At 42.8% G+C, this 22,783-nt stretch overlaps 1 protein-coding gene across 2 annotated transcripts in view; it reads right to left on the bottom strand.

Moving 5' to 3' along the window:
* Positions 1-5,284: 5,284 nt before the first annotated feature.
* The window catches only part of SYNPR (synaptoporin), a 309,297-nt gene continuing 291,798 nt past the window's right edge, over positions 5,285-22,783 (bottom strand). The window contains exons 5-6 of one of the 2 annotated variants that reach the window (XM_057555817.1): positions 22,174-22,365; positions 5,285-5,419 (exon numbers count right to left, since the gene is read on the bottom strand). In XM_057555817.1, the coding sequence (XP_057411800.1) occupies positions 5,285-5,419; positions 22,174-22,365 (327 nt within the window). Of the gene's footprint in view, positions 5,420-16,505; positions 18,181-22,173; positions 22,366-22,783 lie in introns of those variants that run through there. The other variant, XM_007192388.2, reaches the window with a different exon arrangement.

Below are 22,783 nucleotides of genomic sequence, written 5' to 3' on the forward strand. Positions count from 1 at the left end.
ACTCTGGTCTCCTGTTGTGTGTCGGCCCTTCCTAAGCGACAGTTACTTGCCCACTGTTACTATTGTCATTCGTTCCATGGCAACTATACAGTGGCCCTTGTAGAAGAGCCTTTCCCTAGTGTTATTTGCAGGCAGACATTAAACCACTTATGCAGTCAACAAATATTTGAGTATCTGCTGTGGGCCAGACACCGTACAAGGTACTGGGGACACAACAGTGAGAAAACTCAGACACGGACTTTGATCCCAGGGAGCTTAGTGGTCAAGACTGATATTAATCACGTAATCACAAAAGAAGTCACCCCTGTGACAATACCGTGCAAGGGGGATGCTATGAGTTTGGTGTCAGTCAGGGAGGTGAGGGAGACATCCCTGGGGAGGTGATGTTTGATGCCGAGTAGGAAGGAATGAAGTAGGTGAAAGGGCAAGGGATCCACATGGTAGGCAGATGGAACAGCCTGTGGGAAACCCAGTGGCAGGAGGGAGTGTGGTGATCGGGAGGGACTGAAAGAAGGCCAGGGTAGCTGGACCAGAGAGGCTGAGGGGGAGGGAGCCTCCAGGTGAGGAGGAAGAGGAGGCACGGTGACTGGACGATGCAGGAACTGGGAGGCCACGGTAGGGAATTTTCACTTTATGTCAAGAGAATAGGAAACCATTTGTGAGTTTTAGGCAAGGAGGCTGATAAACTTAGATTTACAGTCTGGAGACATCACTCTGGCTTCAGTGTGAATAATGGTTTAGAGAAAGGAACAGAGTAAATTCAGGAAGACCAGTAGGAAGGCTATTTCACTTGTGTTTGCTTAGAGCTTGTTCTGTAAAAGCTGGGGGATGTCAGCGCAGTCAAATGAGTCTGGGTCAGGGAAGACATGACCAGCGATTACTTAGATCACTGGTGAGTTGATGGGTGAGAGGAGATAGATCTCAAGAGAAGCCAGGAATAGTCATTGTTCCGGCTTCCGCTTGGCTCCAGGGACGCTGCTGTCGTTACTGCATCACTGGTCACTGCTCCACCATATGGCCCCTCCACTTGCTCATTGCCTGCTTCTCTTTATGGTTTTCTTTTCTGTCCTCCCTCTACCTCCTGACTAATTTCCTTAGCATTTTTCATTTAAATATGGGAGGGAGAGAGAGTTTGGTTGATCTCACTAATTACTGTTGCCCATACTGGTCAGAGTTTTAATGCCAGCCCGCCCCATCGGTTGTCAATTAACCTATGCAATTAGCTCCCTCGGAGCAGGTGATGACCCTAAGCCAGCTTCACTGCCCACGTTAAAACCAACATCTGGTTTCCTCAGCGGAGAGCTCTGAGTAGGTTTCTGAGAATCTGGATTTGTAAGAAACACGCCAGATGATTCTGACATGGACTGTATTGCAGAACTGTTGGCGGTGGTTAAACAGAGGCTCTGGAGTAGTTTGAATTCTGACTCTGCCATTTACTAGCTGTGTTACCTGGGATAAGATCTTTAAAATGGCTAAGTCTACTTTCTCGTTTATAAAATAATACTTTCCTCATGGAAATACGTTTCTCATGGAAAGCACAGTGTCTGATACACAAGGAGCAATCAATAATAGACATGGAGAAGATGACAGTAGAGATGACGTGTCATCAGGATCCTGGCAGAACACAGACTCTAAATCGGATGGCATCAGAGACACCCATGAAGGGATCACTCAGCGGTCACGGTTAGGAAAATAAACAAGGATGTCGAGACACCCAGAGACTAGAAGCGATGGGAGACTTACCACTCTTGTCCTGAAGGAGCAAGGAGAGGAAATCAGGTGACGGAGCCCAGAGAGAGCAGGATTCTTGGAGCAGGGGCCACTTGACAGAAGCCGTGGATGAAGGGAGACAGCCGCGGCTACAAATCAGGCAAATCAGGGAGGGAGTGGGGAAAAGATATCCCAGGCTCTGACCTCCAGCCTGTACCTCCTGTTGACCAAAGCAATCAGGGAACCAGCAGGAAGGAGGCCTGGGAGGTGGAGTCTGAGGAATCAACCTCCTGGGGCAGAGACTGGAATAGGAGGGTGGGGTAAACAAATGGGAAGAAACATGATGATGATGGTGATGATGGTGATGATGGTGATGATGATGGTGCTGATGGAAGCAAAATACTGGGAATCAGGTTTATTGATAACCTTCTCCTCAAGACTGAATCAACCTTAGGATCAAAAAGGCGTAGCAGGGCTTCCCTGGTGGCGCAGTGGTTAAGAATCCACCTGCCAAGGCAGGGGATACGGGTTCGAGCCCTGGTCCAGGAAGACTCCACATGCCGCGGAGCAACTAAGCCCGTGCACCACAACTACTGAGCCCACGCTGTAGAACCCGCGAGCCACAACTACTGAACCTGCGTGTCACAACTACAGAGCGTGTCATTACAGAGCGTGTCACAACTACAGAGCTGGGCTCCAGGCACTGGGATAACGGGTATTGATTTTTTTTTTTTTCAAGGCCTAATCCAATTCTGTTATTCTATAGGCAGCTCTGTTCTTTTTCTGCAGTAAAAGGAGACGAGAAACTTACTTTCTTTCCTGCTGAGACAGTGTCTTATGTAGCCAGGCAATAGCAATCTAACTTTGAGATGGAAGCGTCCTTGCAGCTACTGGCACTGGCCCTTCCCTGACACTCCCCTTTTTCTTCATTGATTTTGCCAAGCTGGTGCAAAAGGACTGTGAGGCCTACTTCTATAGCTAGATCCTCTTTCATGAGACATAATTATAGGCAAGAAACACAAGGTGGTTCTGCTATAAATTTTATACTCCATCTCTGTACTCTATCATTTAATGAGTCTTTACTATGTTGTTGATATGGTGCAAGGTATGTTTTTAATGTATAAAATTATGGTAAAATAGATGTAACATAAAATTTACCATGTTAATCATTTAAAGTGTGCAGTTTAGTGGCATTAAGTGTGTTCACATTGTTGTGCAACCATCACTGCCATCCATCTCCAGAACTCTTTTCATCTTGCAACGTGAAACTTGGTACCCACTGAGCAATAATTGCCCACTTCCCCTTCTCCCCATTGTACGTACGTACCACCTTTTGTTTACCCTTCCATCCATCAGTGGATACCTGGGGGGCTTCAACCTTTCGGCTGTTATGAATAATGGTGCTCTGACTGTGGTGTACAAATATATGTTTGAATCCTTGTTTTCAACTCTTTTGGGGTTTATAACCAGGAGTGAGATTGCTGGAGCATATGGTAATTCCATTTTTAATTTTTGGAGGAGCCACCATACTGTTTTCCATAGCAGCTACACCATTTTACATTCTTACCAGCAGTGCACGTGTTTTTGTTTCTCCACCTCCTTGCCAATATTTTATTTTTCTTCCCTCTCCTCGCTTTTTCTTTTGATAGTAGCCATTCTAATGAGGCGTTATCTTATTGTGGTTTTGGTTTGCATTTCCCTAAGGATTAGTGATGTTAAGCATCTTTTCGTGTATTTATTGGGCATTTGCCTATCTTCTTCGGAGAAATGTCTATTCCAGTTCTATTTAAAGTGTCTATTTAAAGTTCTCAACTTTAAACTGGGTTGTTCTCTCTCTCTCTCTCTTTTTTTTTGTATTGTAAGAGTTCTTTATATACCCTAGGAAAGTTTTGTTTTTGAATATTATCTCATATAACCTTCATAATAACATGGAATAGAAGTGTCATTAACTCAACTCTATAGCCGAGGACCTTGCAATACACATAGAGAAATGAACTTGCAATTCATTCCCCCCCAAAATATTTATTGAGTCCTCACTCTAAGTCTGACACTATTAAAAGTAATGAGGATACAACAGTGAAGAAACGAAACAAAGAACACTGCCCTCCTACAGCACACATTTGAGTAGGGAGATTAGATCTGCTGGCTACTAGAATTTGTTAATTCTCTTAGTCGGCATCGGGAGGGTACCTCAGTACCACCAGGTGGGGTAGAAGTCCAGGGTTCCCACATGGTCTCAACTGACACCATGCCAGGTGGGAGGACTCATTAGCGCCTTTGGAGGATCAGTGTCCTAACTGCTTTCTCAGTCTTCTCTGATACCACCTGATGTGCTGGCTGAGACCCCTCGTTACAGCCTGGGGGGTGGAGTCTAGGTTCATCACTTCATCTTTGTTGGTTTGGTTGCGGGTAGGGCATAGTTGTAATGGTGCCTGGCTGCAGTAGAATAGTTATTTCCTAAAAGTATTCTGTCCTGCTGGGCTGTTCTTTTCCTGCCCCTTTGGCTACAGAGAGAGCGAGCTTTTGTTGGGGCTATTATTGTCTGTGCCCTTTGGTGTTTCAGGTGGGCGGCATCCAGCCTGGGATATATGTGGCAAAAAGCAACCCCAGGGAGTCCAGTGCCTTGTGGTTCGAATCCTGAAGTCCCTTACAGTCTGTCTTCTCTCCTCCATCTTTTACACTTGTGTTTGTTTTATGTATAACGTCCAGGGTTTTTAGTTGCACTTAGTAGGAGGATTAGGGAAAATATGTCTACTCCATCTTCCCAGAAATGGAAGTCCCCGTGTAACTTTAGAAACACTAGCTTATTTAAATACTTGCAGTGTAATTACGAACAAGCTCAGAGAGCTTAAGTAACTTGCCCAAGAGCCTGTTTTCGGACCTGATACCTACAGCTTATATACCCTCACTCATGATGCTTCTTTGCCAATAATGGTACCTGCCTTTATGGAACGCCATGCATCTCGGTCAGTGTCCCAGCTGCCTCCACATACTGTGTAGCTGGGTCCTTATTTATTTATTTAGCCTCTCTAATAACTTTGGTATCTACATTTCGTTAACCTATTTCTGTCTGTCCGTGCTGTCGTGATGCCCTAATGGTTGGCACTGGAATGATCCTGTCTTTATAATGGGACCCTGCTATTAACCCCCTATGGTGACGGCCAGCACACTCCCACAGAAGGGTAGAGATTCAGGCTTTCTGAAAACACAGTTAGTACGTAGCAGAATTTGACCCTCACACGTTACATATTTTATGCGATACCTTTTTCGTCCGTCTGTTTTTAATCAAACAGTTATTTTGGATTTGTTATCCACGAGCCAGCAGGCACTGGGGCCCCAAGCTCGTCAACAATGCAAGGGGCTCCCTTGTCAGACGCTTCTCCTCTCTTTGGTTGGTCATTGTTGGCAAAACCACCTGAAAAAAACAAAACAAAAACAAAAACGTGGTTCTGCTATGGGCCGGGCTGGTGAAGTTGCCAGCAGATGGCTTAAAGCATTGAACTACCTGTCCTGATGTAGTGAAAATTGGATTTCTGAATAAGAATGCTCGATGTTTTATTGGTCTGGGCTTTAATTATCTTACAATGTAATGGGAGAAAAAGCGAGAGCCTTTCATTTTCCACTGGTGACTGTCATTTTGCAGACCTTTCTGACGCTTGCTTGAGAGGGAGAAACTGCTTCTGCTGGTCACTGGAGCAGCCTGCGGCCCCTGCGTGAATAAAACATGCCAGGTAATTTCTGTGATGCGGCCAACACACATGTATGTAGAATCGATGCTTATTATCCCGTCAATTAACAGAGATAATTAAAAAGATTTTAAGCTTTGTGATTGTCGGGAATCCCCCACTCACGAAGAGGGTCTCTAATTTCTTTGGTTAATCCTTGGGTTCTTAATTTAGGATTTTAATGCCCATGGGGGGAAGAAATCAGACGAAAATGCTCAGCTCCAGAAAATATGCTTAAAGAGGTTTGACGTTCGAAAGACTGAAGGAATTGTTCATCCTGACGATGAAATGCTTGCTTTGATTTTCCTGAGATGGTAGCTTAGGTGGGGAAAAGGCTTGCTTTCAAAGTCATCTGAGAGTGTTTAATGATATACATTCAAACTTTTGATTTATTTTTTGAATAAATATCACATTTTCAGGCTTTAAACCAAACATATAAAAGGCATAGAGTAAAAATTTCCTTGCTATTCCTGTGCCTCATTTCCCCAGTTTTTTTTCTTTCCCCTTATAACCACCTTCATCTGAATTAGTTAGAAAGTCTGAATTTTTTTTTTTTCTCAAAAAATCCTATGCATGGTTCTCATACAGAATCGCGATTGTCTTACGTCCTTTAGGGGACCAGGCACAGAATAAATGAGGACATAAATCCCAAACTATAAAACCAAGGATCCAGGGGAGACATGATAGAGTGATGTTTTCCCCTCTCTCTCCCTTGTGGACTTTTCAGAGGCTGTGTGCCTGCTGCCTGATTTCTAGTAAGCTACTTTCTGTGTTTCCAAGAGTGGGAGAAGTCATAGCACTGCTCAGCTCAATAATTTGGAGTGTTTTGAGCCTTTGCTATTGTCCTGGTGGGGATCTTTGCCGTCCCCTCCCCTGTTTCCTTTACTCTTTTTTTTATATTGAAGTATGGTTGATTTACATTGTTGTGTTAATTTCTGCTGTACAGCAAAGCGATTGTTACACAAATATATACATTCTTTTTTTTCATATTCTTTTCCATTCTGGTTTATCATGGGATACTGAATATAGTTACCTGTGTTATACAGTAGGACCTTGTTGCTTATCCATTCTATATATAATAGCTTACTTATCTACTCCTGACCTGCCCCAGGGAATTGCAGGGCTCAGCCTTCATTCAGGCCTTTCTTTTTCTCAGTTTATGTCTCCAGCACATGAATTTTCAAACCCAATAGAAGCTTTTTTCTAGGCTGGTGTTAGAGTTTGAGACTAATCTGCACTGAAGAAGTAAAATACAGTATGATATAAATCTCCACTGGTGCTTCTGTGCTGAAGAGAATGTGATTTAACCTGGAGAGACTTGCATTCCCAGAATACTCGCAAGATCTATTTTCCTTTAGCACTTTTGTTTTACTCTACTTTGGACCACATTCTCACCATAGTGTGCATATGCAGTTTAAATAGATGGTGTTGATCAAACTGTCCTTTTAAAACTTGAAACAGCTGGCAATATGTCTTCCTAGTGGTATGTTTGAAATTGGACGGATACAAATAAAGATAAGCAAGTTGTAAACAGAAATAGCCAATGTTGAGCCCAGCAGAGATATTAATACACTGAAGAATCTATTTGGAGGGTTCTAATTTCCCTAACACAATATATTTCCTCCTGATCTCTGACTCTGGGAAGTGGGGCATCAGCAAGTTGCCTTGAACCCCTTAGCGCCTGTCATGATGATAAATTGTTACACAGCATGTCTGCTTGAGCAAATCCCACTAGCAATTTTAAGTTGCTAAGCCCTTTGTAGGATTCACAGAGCACAGAGTATACCTAAAAATAACACCTAAATAAAAATGAGCTGATACCTCAGTTACCTCCGCCTGACTGTCACCGACACCACTGATCAGCAAGAATTCCCATCTATTCGTACACTCTGAGATCACCTCTTTTCAAATATCTAATTTAGAACAAGTGTTACTTTTGGAAGGAACACACTTTGGAATCATTTCTTTATAGTTGCATGAGTTAGAAGAGATTCTTGCTTCATATATATATGTCCATCCATCCATCGATCCATCCATTTACAGAGTCATTCATCATTTGACGTTCACTAACCAACACAGGTTGGGTGCCAATTGTGTACCAGGCACTGTGTCAAGGGCTTAGGACTATCTAAACGCAATCAAGTTAATTGAAAGTAAAAATTCAGTTCCTTCGTCACATTTTAAGTGATTAATAGCCACATGTGGCTGGAGGTTACCATATTGGACAGTACAGAAGTTGAATGTCTTTATCATTGTAGAAATTGCTATTGGACAGCACTGCACTAGATTTTAAATTCTGTGTCGATGGAGAATGTGTCAACTTTGTTTACTGCTGTATTTTGGGTATTAAGCACATAGTACTTAGCATACAGGTACTCAATAAACACGAATCGATTGATTGTTTAATTGGTTGAGAGGCTGTTTTGTGAGGAGAGTCAGCTCCACTCAAAAAATGAACTGAGGCTGCATAGTTATGTGTAGATAACAAACATTCAAAACATCTCTCTTATATGTGTCTTTCTAAAAGCTAATTCTGTACTGTCTGTGCTATTTCAGATGGGAATGATCTGAAACACCTGAAGGATTTAATAGCTTTCATGTTTCCTTGGCAGTCCTTTCCCTGAATGGTTTCATGTTCCAGAATTTCCAAACAGTTGTGACTAAGCAAGTCGAGACATGCTCGGGTTTGTATGTTCGCAGCAATGCATGGAGTTGGTGCTTTTCCTAAAAGCCTCTAAGCATGAGGAAAGGCTTAGCTATAAATTCAGTGAATATAAAATGTTTAGTAATCATACACTGTCACTAAAAGAAATAGCTTAAGTGTTTAAGAGCTTCTATTCCAGATCACAGAAATCTGGATTTGAATCGTGGCTTCACCACTTAAAACCAATAGCATAAAAGCCCTAGTTTATTTCCCGACATCACACTATAAGGTGAATACTATTGTTACTCTCATTAAAGAAGAAAAAGGAAACCGAAGCAGAGAGGGGTTAAATTACTTGCCCAAGGTCACACAGCTAATAGTTGTGGTGGAGATGTGGATGAAACCCAGGTAGTCTGATTCCAAGGTCAGTTTTTTTAACTACAGTACTCGCATGGGTCTGATCTCAACTTCTTTGTGCCTCAGTTTCCTCATCTGTAAAATAGGAATAATGCTACCTAGCTCACATGACTTGTTACAAAGATAAAACTCTTGGACACAGTATCTGCCAGCTACTGTTGGAGTTGTTTTCTCTTAAAGGAAGGTATTCATTAAGAAAAACACTCTATCTCATCACAAAATAAATATATAAACAACAAGGTTATAACAGTTTTCTTTTACCTATGAGACTGGCAAAAACTGAAAATGAGAAAACATTCTCATTTGGCTAGGGAGAGGTAAAAAGGTATGCCTGTACACTGCTGGTGGGAGTATTAATGATGTAACCTCTAGGGAGGTTACATCAATTATAGGGAAGGAATTGGAAATATCTATGAAGATTAAGAATATACATATCTTTTGGCCCAAGAAACCCACTCCCATGAATTTATCTTTTAGATATTCTTGCAAATGTGCTCAAAGATATGTGTCCTAGAATATCAGTTGCTGTGATACTTGATGATCTAACAGTACAGAATTGATTTGGTAGAGGATAAACCAGGGCTTGGCACACTTTTTCTGTAAAGGGCCAGACAGTAAATGTTTTAGGCTTTGTGGGTCACAAGGTTTCTGTCATAGTGTGAAAGCAGCCACAGACAATGTACAAACGAATGGCCATGGCTGTGTTCCAATAAAACGTGACTTACCAAAACAGGGGGTTGACTGCATTTGGCTGTGGGCTATCATTTGCTCACTCCTGGCCTGGATAAATTATGGTATGTCCATACAAGGGAATATTAGCCCTGCCTTCATCTCTCCTGGACCCCAGAAATCCCCTCATGACAACAAAGCAACCTCCCCACTTATTCTTTGTTTCCCAACAAATGAAGCCTCTGCTGGATCCAATAGTATATTTGGGGGAAGAAAAGCAGCCGTGGCAAAGAGAACTGGTTAGTTCCAGGATAAACATCTTCTTCTAGGTTCTAAGCTTTGCTCTTTTGCACTAAACCACACCTCTGATCTGGTGTCAAAACTGTGTGTGTCATGGAGACTCAGGGCCCCTAATGACCTGGCTGAACCATTAGGGACCCTTTAGTGCACGTGAATCAAGTGAGTGAAGAACAGCATTAAAAAACAAATGAAGTACCATAGAGTGGGACAGCACTGAATTTAGTGGAAAACAGAGTGTCTCGTGTGGTTAAGGTAAGATTTGTTTTGTGTAACTTTGAGTTTAGGGCTCTATGTGCTGGAACACATTCAAAATGTATTTAATTGTTAAGAGTGCCTGTACCACGGAGAGATGACCCTTGCGCTTTGATGGTCCTTTTGTGATTGCCTGTAGCTTCCATATAAACATCTCACCCCTCCAGGAATCCTTTATTCCATCCCTCTTTTTCGTCTCCTCCATGGCTTATCAATATCTGCAATTTGCTTACTTGCAGCTTATTGGGGGGTGAGTGGTGCAGAGGGACAGGAATGATACCATGGGTAGTCCTTAACCTATGGGCTTCAGGTCATTCCTGGCTTGCGATCTGGGGGTGGTGCAGTCTGCAAACCGGGGAATGTGAGTCGGTGAGTCGCGAGGGCCAGGAGTTGCGCGCCCCGCTGTGAACTATCTGTAAACATGCTGGAAACTTTTCAAATGAGCGTTAAGATTCTTCTTCCTCTCTGGCGAGTCGATCTGTTATATCACCTCTAAGTTTGCATATTCAAATGTATCACATTATAGTTGTTCAACAAATATTTACTGAGTACCTAGTATAGTCTAGGCACTGTTCCAGGTGTTGAGGACACAGGTGTGTACAATCTAGTAAATAAAGTCCCAGCCCTTAGTGGAGTTTATATGGGAGCGGGAGAGATCTAAGATACAAGTAAACAAATGAATACATAATGTAATTTCAGGTCTGTATGTAATCTCTCTCACTGGGCTGTAAGTACATTGAGGCAAGCATTGTATTTACCCAGCTGTTTCTCCAGCCGTGAGCTGGGCTGAAGGAATATTTGGCACCTCAAGGATTCCATCTGTAAACAATGCCTTTTAGGGCTTCCCTGGTGGCGCAGTGGTTGAGAATCTGCCTGCTAATGCAGGGGACACGGGTTCGAGCCCTGGTCTGGGAAGATCCCACATGCCACGGAGCAGCTGGGCCCGTGAGCCACAATTGCTGAGCCTGCGCGTCTGGAGCCTGTGCCCCGCGACGGGAGGGGCCGCGATAGAGAAAGGCCCGCGCACCGCGATGAAGAGCGGTCCCCGCACCGCGATGAAGAGTGGCCCCCGCTTGCCGCAACTGGAGAAAGCCCTCGCACGAACCGAAGACCCAACACAGCCAAAAATAAATAAATAAATAAATAAATAAATAAGAAAATCCTTTAAAAAAAAAAAAAAGCTATAAAAAAAAAAACAAACAAAAAAACAATGCCTTTTAATCTACTCCAGTACCTTAGCAGGGAATGCGATAAACATTGGTTACCTGATGGGAACTCTGTCAAAGTTGGTCTCTCAGTACCCGAGCACTGAAAAGCCCTCAGTTGCCCCACATTAATGCTACAGGCCGGGTCACTTTCTCCCAGAAAAGGTAATGCTACTGATTGGAACAATTATCAGTTTTAATCATCATTATCAGCTACTGAGCACTCTGACGAGGTGAATCTGCTATGAAATTTGCTTACGTTATATCATTGTACCCTTTACTGGTGGGATAGTGTGGCAGGTAGAATAATGCTCCCTTTCCCGCCCCCAGGATGCCCACATTCTAATCCCTGGAGTCTATGGATATGTTAGGTTCTGTGGCAGAGGGAACTAAGGTTGCTGATGGAATCAAGTTTGCTAGTCAGTGGACCTTAAAATCAGGAGATTATCCTGGATTATCCAGGTTGGTCCAGTGTAATCACAAACTTCCTTAAAAGTGGAAGAGAGGCCAAGAGGAGGTCAGAGTGATGCAACACGCAAAGAACTTGACCTGCTGCCGCTGGCTCTGAAAATGGAGAAAGAGGGCCATCAGCAACGGCTTCTAAAAGATGGAAGAGACAAGGAAATGCGTTGTCTCCTAGAGCCTCCAGAAGGGAACAGAGTCTAGCCCACCCCTGGATTTTACCCAGTGAGACTTCTGCTGGGTTTCTCCTACAGAATAGTATGATAATACATTCGTGTTGTTTAAGCTACTACGTTTGTGGTCATTTGTTTCAGCAGTCAGAGAAAACAAACAGGTTGATATCTTTATCTCCCATTGTATGGATGAGAGTCGAGGCTCAGAGACTGTGGGGCACTTTCCCAGGATCACACAGCCTGGTTTCAATGATGGAACCAAGATAGGAATCTAGGTCTCTCTGACTACAAGCTGATGCTTACCCACTGCTGGTAGGAATTTACACCATCAGTTAACGCTGATAAAGCTAATGACAACATCTACCAGTGCCTAAAGATGTGACCCAGCTCTAAGCTCCTAGAACACAGATCTGGACCTCAGGTCTCATCTGAGGAAACTGTGCTTAAAAACACGTTCCTCCTGAGTGTGTGTGGCGCCGTGTTGCAAAGTTCTGTGGAAACGTTTGTCATTACTCACTGTGAGATTTTCACAGAAGGTCTAGGAGCTTTCAGAGAGCGAGATTAACAATGGACCTGTAGAAAAGGGCAGCAACACTCAGCGCAACGTGTAAGCTATGAAATGTATCACATTCTAGAAGGAACATGATAGTGGAGATCAACCAGAAGAAACCTGAAGGTCTGAAGAGGCCAGGGGAGATAATATCAGGAGAAATGTCAATTCACAGGCAAGAAGGGAAAATACTTGAAGTAAGGAAAACTACTGAGTTTGTATTTTGCTTTTCTCTTGCTCACCAAAGTGGCATGAAAGCAAGTAACGTCACATGAGATTGTTTCTAGTAAGTAGGGAGATGACTTGAAGTTCGTATGAGCCAGTGAGTCTAAGTTCACAGCACAAGCCAGTTAGATTCTCTTTTTTTAAAAAATTAATTAATTAATTTATTTATTTATTTTTGTCTGTGTTGGGTCTTTGTTGCGGTGCTCGGGCTTTCTCTAGTTGCGGCGGGCGGGGGCCACTCTTCATCGCGGTGCGCGGGCCTCTCACTGTCGCGGCCTCTCTTGTTGCGGAGCACAGGCCCCAGACGCGCAGGCTCAGTAGTTGTGGCTCACGGGCCTAGTTGCTCCGCGGCATGTGGGATCTTCCCAGACCAGGGCTCGAACCCACGTCCCCTGCATTGGCAGGCGGAATCTCAACCACTGCGCCACCAGGGAAGCCCCAGTTAGATTCTCTTAAGCTCCAAGAAGTCAGGTAATGAAAACATAAATAAAATAGCAGAGGCTCAAAGGCAAATCCTTTTTCAGCCACCAGGAAACCTATTAGACTTATTACAACCTCCTTCAAGTGTTTTGTTTGATAAACCAGGGGGCCTGCCCGTTTAAGGAAAATATTCAACTGGACTTAAAATATTTCCCACAGAAACACAGGACTTCCAGGAAGCCTTCTTCTGTTCTCATCTTGGCCTTTTAATGTCCAATGTCCATTATTCATGGAGGTCCAGAGAGGACTGGAGAAGCCAGGGCCATTCTTGGAAGCACTTGCTGCCAACAGGCTCTGAAGAGCATTTAGCTGAGCCCGAAAACCCAGCAAAGCCTCAGACTCCAAGTCAAGCAGGTTAAGAAATAATTCTTCATTCAGCTGGACCTTTCACACTCTTAATGACTTAATGAACTTATTCAGTGAACTGAGTTTGATTTTATTCACGTTGGCAAATGATTCTGACAAAAGTTATCCTTATATCTATGAGGGACTCAGCATCCCTATGGAAGGTCAAATGAAGCACATGATGGTCTGGGTTATTGTTGAATGTACCCCAGTTGGACAGACAAAGCACATCTGGCTTAAAATGTAGGAGAACAGTGGGGGGTAGCACTGTCGCGGTTTAACAAGGTTTAGAGCAAGTTGTTTTGGATGCGGAGACCTGGATTTGAATTTGGCATCTTCCCACTTCCATCTCAGTCATCTTGAGCTAAGAGGTTACTTGATCTTTATGCATCTCAGTTTTCTCATCTGCTCAACTGGTATAAAAATAGTACTTGATCTCGCATTAAATAGGAAAGTGGAGATAAAGCGTGTGGCGTTGTTCTCTGTGTAGACTAGATGCTCAGTAGATAGTAGCAATTAAGAATGATTTTTATTACTGAAGGTACTCACAAGGATTTTGTTGTTATCTCACTTCCCTGACCTTTGGTTTTCTAACCTGATACATGGGAGTACTGCTAGCATCTGTCTCATAGTGCTGTTATGGTTAAGTGCAAAATGCTTATTAGCTCAGGGGCTGGCACACTGTATGTGCTCAATAAATGTTAGTTGTTACTTGATAGTTGTTATTAAAAATTCTTATCTTTGGACAGCCAGATAAAAATCACATGGCATATTGAAATTAAAGTCTTATGTATATGCTGGGTAGACTGGGAGTTAATGGGAAAAAAAAATCTCTTAGGAAAGGGACAAGTTCTAGTATTTTTCCTGGCATTACTTGTCCATTATTTGAGCCTTTCAATCTTGAGTGTGAGCTCCAAGACGCCAGGAGCTGTATTTTGCTCACCTCACTATGATTACAAGTCTTTGACTTATAAGATCTCAGGCATTTATAAGTGTGAAGTAGACATTCAATAGACAACTAATATTTGTAGAGTGCTGTACAGTTCATCAACCTTTCCCGCACACCACCAGGTCGGTTCTTGTCATTACCCTATGAAGCAGGATTATCTGCATTCCCATCTTACATTCTAAGCAATAATAGTAACGTTCATCGATCACTGATCACCGTAGTAGGTGATTTTGATGCTCTGTGCTGTTTTCTCTTGGCCAGTCTCTAACTTCAGCCGCAGTTGTGAGGGGTAGTTCCTGCTCACGTTGACAGTGACCTGCACCTTCTGTGGCCCCCCCCCCTTATCCTTCCTCAAGGCCACTGTCCCCAGGAACGGGGGAAATGGGGAAGGGGAGGGCGGTGATAGCACTCATGTCAGTTCCCCTCCTCCCACTGCCAGCACGCTGCCTAATAGCTGCTAGGACTCAAGGTCACAAGAGCCTGCTCAGTCTACAGGCAAGTGCAACCTGGAAACGTGGGAAAGTTATCAACCCTTTGGGCAACTCTCAACCAGTTGGGGGGATAGAGGTTGGTAGATAAATATTCTCACTCTTGTCCCTTGCTTGAAAATTGCCGGAGCCATTCTGAACACTAGTCAGAGATGCTGACGGAACTGAGCTCCTATTGTTCTTACCAGCAACGACTAATGTGCTCTTTTGTCGGATGGATTTTCCTCCTTTCCTGTCTCACTCTCCCCCCTTGTCAGTCCTGCATCCTAGAATCACCTAGAACCCAGACTGAGAATGTTCCTGCTGTATGCCAGAGGCTGCTACGATGTCTTTACACGGCTTAACTCCTTCATCCTGATACCAACCCTATGAGGCAGAGCTTATCTTCATTGTAGAGACAGGGGAACTGAATGAATGAGTTTCGCATCTTGCAAAGGTATTTACTGACCTGCCCACAATCCCCAATGATTGAAGGTGGTCCCTAGGGCGTAAACTCCCCTGCGTTCCAGGGTGCACCTGCCTTCAGGTTGTGGCTCCAGAGGAGCCCCTGGGCTTTGGAGACGGCGCGGAGGAGGACAAAGGACAGGCAAGTAGATGGCAGCACAGGGATTCTATCCCAGGCGGTGGCGTCTCGGAGCCCACTCTTTGTATTTGGATGCTTTACCTCCTCTGAGGAAACGAAGGCTCGGGAGGTGAAGTCACATCCTGAAATACAGCTACTGAGCAGAGAGGCTTCGAGGCCAAATGAGGTCTACTGGAAACACAGACCCGAGGTCTCCTACCACACTGATTACTCTCCTTTTCAAAAGGCCAGATCTACTGTTCTTTTCTTGAAACTAGAAGGAATAAAACCAGCTTAACGAAATCCCCGTTGGACTACAGCAGCATTTTACTGCAAATCTGCAGTGGACTCTGGAAGCATGCCTCTATCTGGACCAGGGCGGATAGTGCTTTCCATGACAGAGCCCCGATGTATTTTGGGACTGTTAAGGTTGGTAAAAAGAACTGCTGATTCTGAGGATTTCTCCACTTTGGAGAATTCATGACAGCATAAGAATCAGAGGCCACTCTGTGCCCCTGGACAGTGCTGAAGAAAGCAGTCCAATCCAGCCGCTATGCCAGGAAATCAGAGGTGGATGTGGGAAGAACTCATGCCTGTTCTCCTTCTCCCACTCCCAGCCCACTGCCTAATGGGTGTTAGGTCAAGGCTATTTCCTATCCCCAGGATGTCCTCCACTCTATCCCGCACCCACCGAGATCTTGTCAAAATGCTGATCTCATCACGTCCCTCCTCTGCTTAAATCCTTCAGTGATTTCCCTTAGCTTCTTTAGGATAAAGACAGAATTCCTGATCATGGTGCCCAAGCGGGACTCCCCCCTCCCATCAGCAGCGACACCTCTCTCAAAGCCCCCCTCACACATTACGCGCTACATATCCATCCTGTCTCCTGCCATCTGACAGCTTTGCAAGCCTCCTCTCTGCCTGGGATACTCTCCCTTCCACCTTGTCCTGTGAAATTCTGTGCTGTCTTGAGGCAGATTCAAGCTCCTTGACTTTCCCCTAAGCAGCTCGAGTCCCTCTGATAAACATTCTCATGGAATCCTGTGTCTTTGTTGCACGCAGTGTAACTGGGGTATGATTATTTTACTGTCTGTCTCCTCAATAGAATGTAAGCTTCCTGAGGTGGGGCATGTTTCTGCTTTCGCTACCGTATCCCCAGTGCCTGGCAGAGCAGTGGGTATACAGGAGGTCCTGGAATGACGGAATCAACGAATGAACAGCCCTGGGTTCATAAAGCAAGGTCAGGGTGAGAGACTGGAAAGACTGTGCACTTGTCCTTCGCTCTCTCATTGTTCAAGCTCACCAGGTTCTATTGCTGTAATTCTCTATTATCCAGCCAGCACTGTATGCAATAACTTTATTAAGGTCAAAGAGATATCACAATACAGATTTATCCAACAGGATCCAGAAATGGCTTATACATATCATCTAAGACACACAGCTGTTTTGGGCTAAAATGTTTCCAACATCACAGATCACACAATGAGTTTATACATCGATAACGACTTTTATCTGGAAATACAGATGCTCAGCTTGCTCTCACTGTTGGGCCCTGGCATTTCAATTGAGCTAAAACAAAGAGGCGTAGATTAACATTTTCTTGATAATGAATACATTCTGGGGAATATTTAATGAGAGGACAGAGAGGAAGTCATTTTTAATTTATAGGTAACATTCAAATCAGACTCTGTAAGTTGAGCCGAAACTTGAGAATTTTTAATAATTGGATCTAGGACATATTAACTTTACAAATAAACAGGATTTAAAAGTTTAGCTGGTAGTGTAGGTTCCACAGACTATCCTTCATAAATTAACATGTTAGCACAATATCTTGACTATGGTTTCTGATACCTACATCTCCATTATTCTAAGGAAACAAAACTCCATCCACACTCATAGTTATTGGGCCCATTGTTCATGGTCCATAGAATAAAAGCCACAAAACACCATAGAAAGTTAAAAGAATGTAAATATTTAGCTAACTAAATAAATATTGGGCAATTTCCATCTACAACACTGAATATCTACTAATCAGGGAAAAACAAAAACCCCAAACCTTAGTTACAATGCATTCAGAATTGGATAAAGCCAGAGAGACAAATTTGCAAGTATACAAAGTAGTGAATATATTTCTTTAAACGTCCATTTAACAAATTCGTGGTCCAAACTGGAAAATTTTCATAAATACAGTTCAAATGTTCATTTGGTGAGAAAATGCTTACTCATGCACTAAATCATATGAGCACTGATTCATCAAATAAAAAAAAATACAGAGTAATTGTCTGAAACCAATACTTAGAGACTCACAATTCTACAGGGTCTGCAACTAAAAAATAATAATACATGCACGTTGTGATGCACCAAACAGTATTAGAGAAATCATTAAAATGCCTTTCGCGTCAAAAACTGTAAGAAAACTCAATGCTGTTTAATTTACTTTATGCACATTACATACCAGAGACTTTAAGCTACAAAATGCTTCTACTATCTCAACACGCATACGAAACGACCATAAAAGTATCTGTGTATATAACAAGGTGCTCTCCAATTAGCCATCTTAATGAATCATGTATCTCCTCATGTCATCTCATCTCTAAGTACCATTCATCACGACCCAGGCCTTTCTGCTTTAATGAGGACTACAGATCTCTTATTTACATTCAACACTCCCTGAATTAATAACTGATTGAAACTCTTAAAAAATTCTCCTGCCACTGACATGGAAGGTGGTGAGGCTGTCTTTGGAAGAATGCCAACACTACCCTGTTAAATCTGATTGGTAAAAGAAGCAGGGCCACTGGGCTGTTGGCCAAACTCATCCGAGGAGGGCCCCAAACTCGCCTGCTGGTTGTACCCACTGCTTGATCCATAGCTGTCTTGGTTGTACCCGCCTTGGTTATAGCTACTGGAGTGTCTCTCCAGTGGGTCTGAAAGATATCTCTGGCTCGAGGAATGCCAGCCGGTCTCCTTGAAAACAAACCAGATGTTTCCAGCCCAGAGGATAAAGTTCAAGAATCCAAAGACCTGAAGGAGGATCAAAGCAAGTGAGTTGATAGACTGGACAGAAACCCCAGAAAAATCTCAGTTTCAGAAAAATCCTTCACAACACAAAACGTCACTTTTCACCTCAATGTGGGGGCCTCTTCCAGTTACACATTTGGAGTCACTGTTTCATTTAGAATATCTGACTTTTCATGAAGGCTTGCTACAATACATGTTAGGCACTGCATAAAAGGCTTTATGTATATCCATTCATTTAGGCAAAGAAGGTGCTATTATTACACCCATATTAAAGATGTGAAAACTGGGGTTCAGCAAAGATAAGGATCTTATTCAAGGTCACATGGCATGGTTAGTAGTAGACCTGGGACAAGCCCTGTTCCATCTAACTCCATAGACAGAGCGCCTACCTAATCTATCACTACCTCCCCAGAGGAGGTAATCCTCATGGTGTGTAAGATATCTTCAGGGGACACAGGGTTGAGTATTTTCACTTTAATGATGGTGCATTAATTTATAAGGTTACCTTCACTTTAATGCTAGAGTTACTACTTTTCCATTTATTGAAATGATATAAATAAAATGAGTCAACCTAAAAAGTATGGAGTAAGCAATGGTACAGGTGGAATGCAGACAAGCACACGCATGGTAGTGTACACAGAGGTTGTGCTTCTTTGAATAATTGTACTTTCTGTGCCTCTCACAGTCAGAAGTGAACGTCCAAACCACACTCTGAATGAAGTTCAGGTTGCAGAGAGGTATGAAATGTTTTCTCAAGAACTGAATGTGAGACTTTCCTATGGAAACTCCTCTCACTCTCCAGAAGGGTGTCCTCGGTGAGCCAGAGAACCAGGTGTCACTTCCCTGGGGCCTGAGTGTTTGACGGAAGCAGAACTCTTTGCTTCTGTAAGAGGCCCAAACAGAACAGTTGTTCTGCAGCCTCTTCCAAGGCGGACTGATTGACTGGGAATTAAGCAAGGCAGTCAGTTTTAACAGCCCCCTTTTGGAGACAGACAACGATAGTGTGGCACAAAGCTGTGATGACATTAGAGTATATTTAATAGCCACTCCAGCACGATGCTGACCAAACAAAATGGACTTGGGCAGAGGCCATAGCTCTGGAGTAGGCTTCTAGAAGTCCCCTGCAGTGTCAAAATAATTTATCCCTTATTTGTTGGATGGTGGGATGCTTCAGAGTGCCCTGGGGGTGGGAGTAGCAGGCTAGGTAGTCAAGATGAGGGACTTCGGGGGCTTGGAACACGGGCTCCAAGCCTCAGAATTTTAGCAGCAAGTGGATCAGGGCACACTACCTGAATCTCAGCCTTGGAGCCATCCCCTCTGGCTTTGGAATTCGAGTGGCCTGGGCTCTGCAAATTTTGGCTTTATGATTCTGGACACGGCAGTTAGCCTCTGAACATCAGCATTTTTAAAATTCTATGAAATGAAGACAGTTATTCCTTCCTTGGGGGATAGTTGTGAGGATTAAAGCGGATGTGTGTGAAGCAGCTAGACAGTGCTGGACACGTTAGTAAATGCTTACTGATTGCTAAGCTGTGCTGTGAATCACTTTCTAAAATATTTCCATGAATTGTATTCAGCTGACTCTTTTGCTGAGGCATAAACTGAAGCAGGGCTTTGAGGCCATATTCTTGAGATGTCAAGAGGCAAAACTGAGCATCTAGGCTCCTAACCAATCTCACTGAAGACTGCTTTATCCAGACCTCCCTCCCTCCCTTCCTTCTTCTCTCTCCCCATCCCATCCTTTTTTCTTCCTGTAACCTTAACTGAGATTTATTTAACATAATTTTGTGCCGTGCTCTAGGCTCCTTGCTGAGGGAGATACAAAACACAAATAAGGTACTTATAGTATAATAGTTGCATGATCAAAATGAATTAGGTAATCACTGACACAACTCTAATTTACATATAGGACCTTTTAACCATGTGTACAATAACTTAGGATATTTTCCATCAAAGGGGAGAGCTTGATTAAATTACACCTCTGTAAGTATAGGCTGATATATGAGCAGAAAAAATGATCTTGGAATCTTTTCAGATATGAAGGGATGGCTCTGCCCAGGACTGTAATTTTACCTGTTTTCTATTCCTTGGTCCCTCCCTTTCCCCTGATGCTACTTCGTTTCTAAAAGAGGGATGCTCGAGAAGAGCCTAGAAATTAGGGTATGCAACTTAAAAGTAAGTACATAAACAAGGCATTGCCATGGGCCCATTTAAGGAGTGGTGATGTCTTTATCGTCATCACAGAGGTATCACAGATCTCTTGCCTGGCACATTTTAGGGGCACATGAGCCCTCGAATTTGTTCTTCCCATATTGTTGCAACTGAAATCAGAGTAGGGATTTTGAGTCTAGCCTAGATGTGGGACAACAGAAAGAGAGACTGGAAAACACAATACATAACATGAGAAAGAATGGAGAGAAGACATCTAGATTATCTGAGGACATGTACCAGCATTGCTTCCGTGAAGCTGGAGGAACAGAAGTAGAAATTATGGATGGTTCGTCCGTTTCTGTTACTTGTGACGCAACCATTATACCCCATATAGACATTGGTACCAGCAGTGGGATACAAAGAATGGATTTTAGGGATACGAAGACTGTTTTGCTTTAGCCAGTTTAAATGGAGTTTTCTGCCACTAGGAACTGGAGCACACAAACATAGATCCAGAACGATAACAGCACCAGACCTGCCCTGCCACACACGACGTGATTTGCTTTCCATCCATTCTTCTTTTGATTTTTAAGACATACGTCACGTTGTTTCTCATTCCAAATTTGCATCTCCTAGTCTAAACTTATTAGAGACATCAGAAGCAGAATTAAATGGACTGTGCAGGATGTCATAATTTACTAGAAGAACTAACAAACACACTGAATGATTTTATCTTTGTTCTCTTAGAGTCTGAGATCAGGGTTATAATAACTTTTATTAAGCACTGCCTGTAAACAAACTACAGAAGTAGTAAGAATGTATTTTAATGTACACCTCAAAGTATTCATCCATAGCTGTGGCCAGAAGTAAATAAAAATTACTGTGAGACCCTAATATATAGTTTATTTCAATGTTTACTATCTTATTACTAAGGCAAGATTCACAGTCAAATCACCAGCAGCTGATTAGCCACACTTTTTCCCTTCTTAAATGCCTTCTCAGATTAAATTCCAGAAAGCTGTAGAAACATAAGTTAACCTTGAAGCAAAGATAATTAATTTTTAAGGGTGGCTAAAGAATGCCGATCCTTTATCAAACACGGAGCCCTCTATTATTCGGTAACTACTGCTTTTTGCTGCTACTATAGCTTCTGTTTCTCAGATACAGTTTCTTTCTTTGGAATAACACAAGTTCTTACACTCATAAAATAAGAATCCAATTTAGTGGCCGTTATCTGTCAGGTGTTCTGTCTCCCTGTAAGAGCCATACACTTGAGGATAATATTTGACTGTTCAACTAATACAGTTCGGCTTTTCCAAAGTTATCAAGCAACTAAACCAGAAGCATGGAGAAGATTAAAAAAATTACCATAACTATTACAGGTATTTTTTATACTTTGCATTTCTATCTGTACCCTACTGGGTCTGCGTATTTTTCTTTAGACAATCAACTGGGTGTATTCTAACTATGTGTGGCTTGAACAGTGTTTTCTTCCCAGGAAACCTCTATGCCATCAAATATTCCTTTTAACTTCCGGCAGACTTCAGACTTAAAGTTCAGATTTTATATCTGCTTCTGGCTTAGAATTCTGACTTGACTGTCATCCAAGCAACAGCTGCCAGTACCTGCTGGGCTCTATTAAGAACTCTGTAATTGGCAGCATTAAAGTCTATGGGTAGAAAACTGGAAGGCCAAAGGATCATCTTGCCTGTGGAGTGAACTATCACCTTTTAGACTGGACTCATTTCAGAGGCAAAAATTCCCCAGAAGACTCCTGAGATGTTTTTCTGATTCCTGTGACTGGCAAACAAAGATCTGGGAGGTAAAGCATAGAGGGAAACATACCACAGAAGTGTTTAGGCTGGACATCACAGGGCTGTGGACAGCCATGCATTTGTTGGACGGCTGTTTGCAAGCTGACATCAGTAACAATACTTCTTTGGGATCCGTAGCAACCTTGACATCAGACAGCCCTTTTGCCCAAGCTGATGAACCCACCAACCACAAGAAAGAAAAGACTACAGTGACGATGAAGTCCTACAGAGACAAACAGAAAGATAAAACAGGAAGAGAAAAGTGAGTTCTAGAAACAAATTGATTCATTTATACAACTCTTTGGTTTGCCTTTTGAAAAATTCCAAGACCCCATAGCATTGGAACCATGTTGAGAAACGAATAAAAGAAAGTTTTGTGATACTGTATTTATATTTCTAGAAAATAGACTTATTAAAATCACAATAGTAATAACTTTTACTGAGCACTTATTATGTGAAGTATTATTCCAAGTTTACATGTATTAATTCATTTAATCCTAACAACAGCACTATGAAATAGATGCGAATCCTGTCCCCATTTTACAGTTGAGGAAACTGAGGCACGAAGAGGTTAAAAAAGATTCTCAGAGTCATGAGTAGGTAAGGGGTGGGGGCAGGATTCTAAGCCTGGCGGTCTGCTT

The sequence above is a fragment of the Balaenoptera acutorostrata genome, chromosome 10 (genome assembly GCF_949987535.1).
Source record: "Balaenoptera acutorostrata chromosome 10, mBalAcu1.1, whole genome shotgun sequence".
NCBI classification, from domain to species: Eukaryota; Metazoa; Chordata; class Mammalia; order Artiodactyla; family Balaenopteridae; genus Balaenoptera; species Balaenoptera acutorostrata.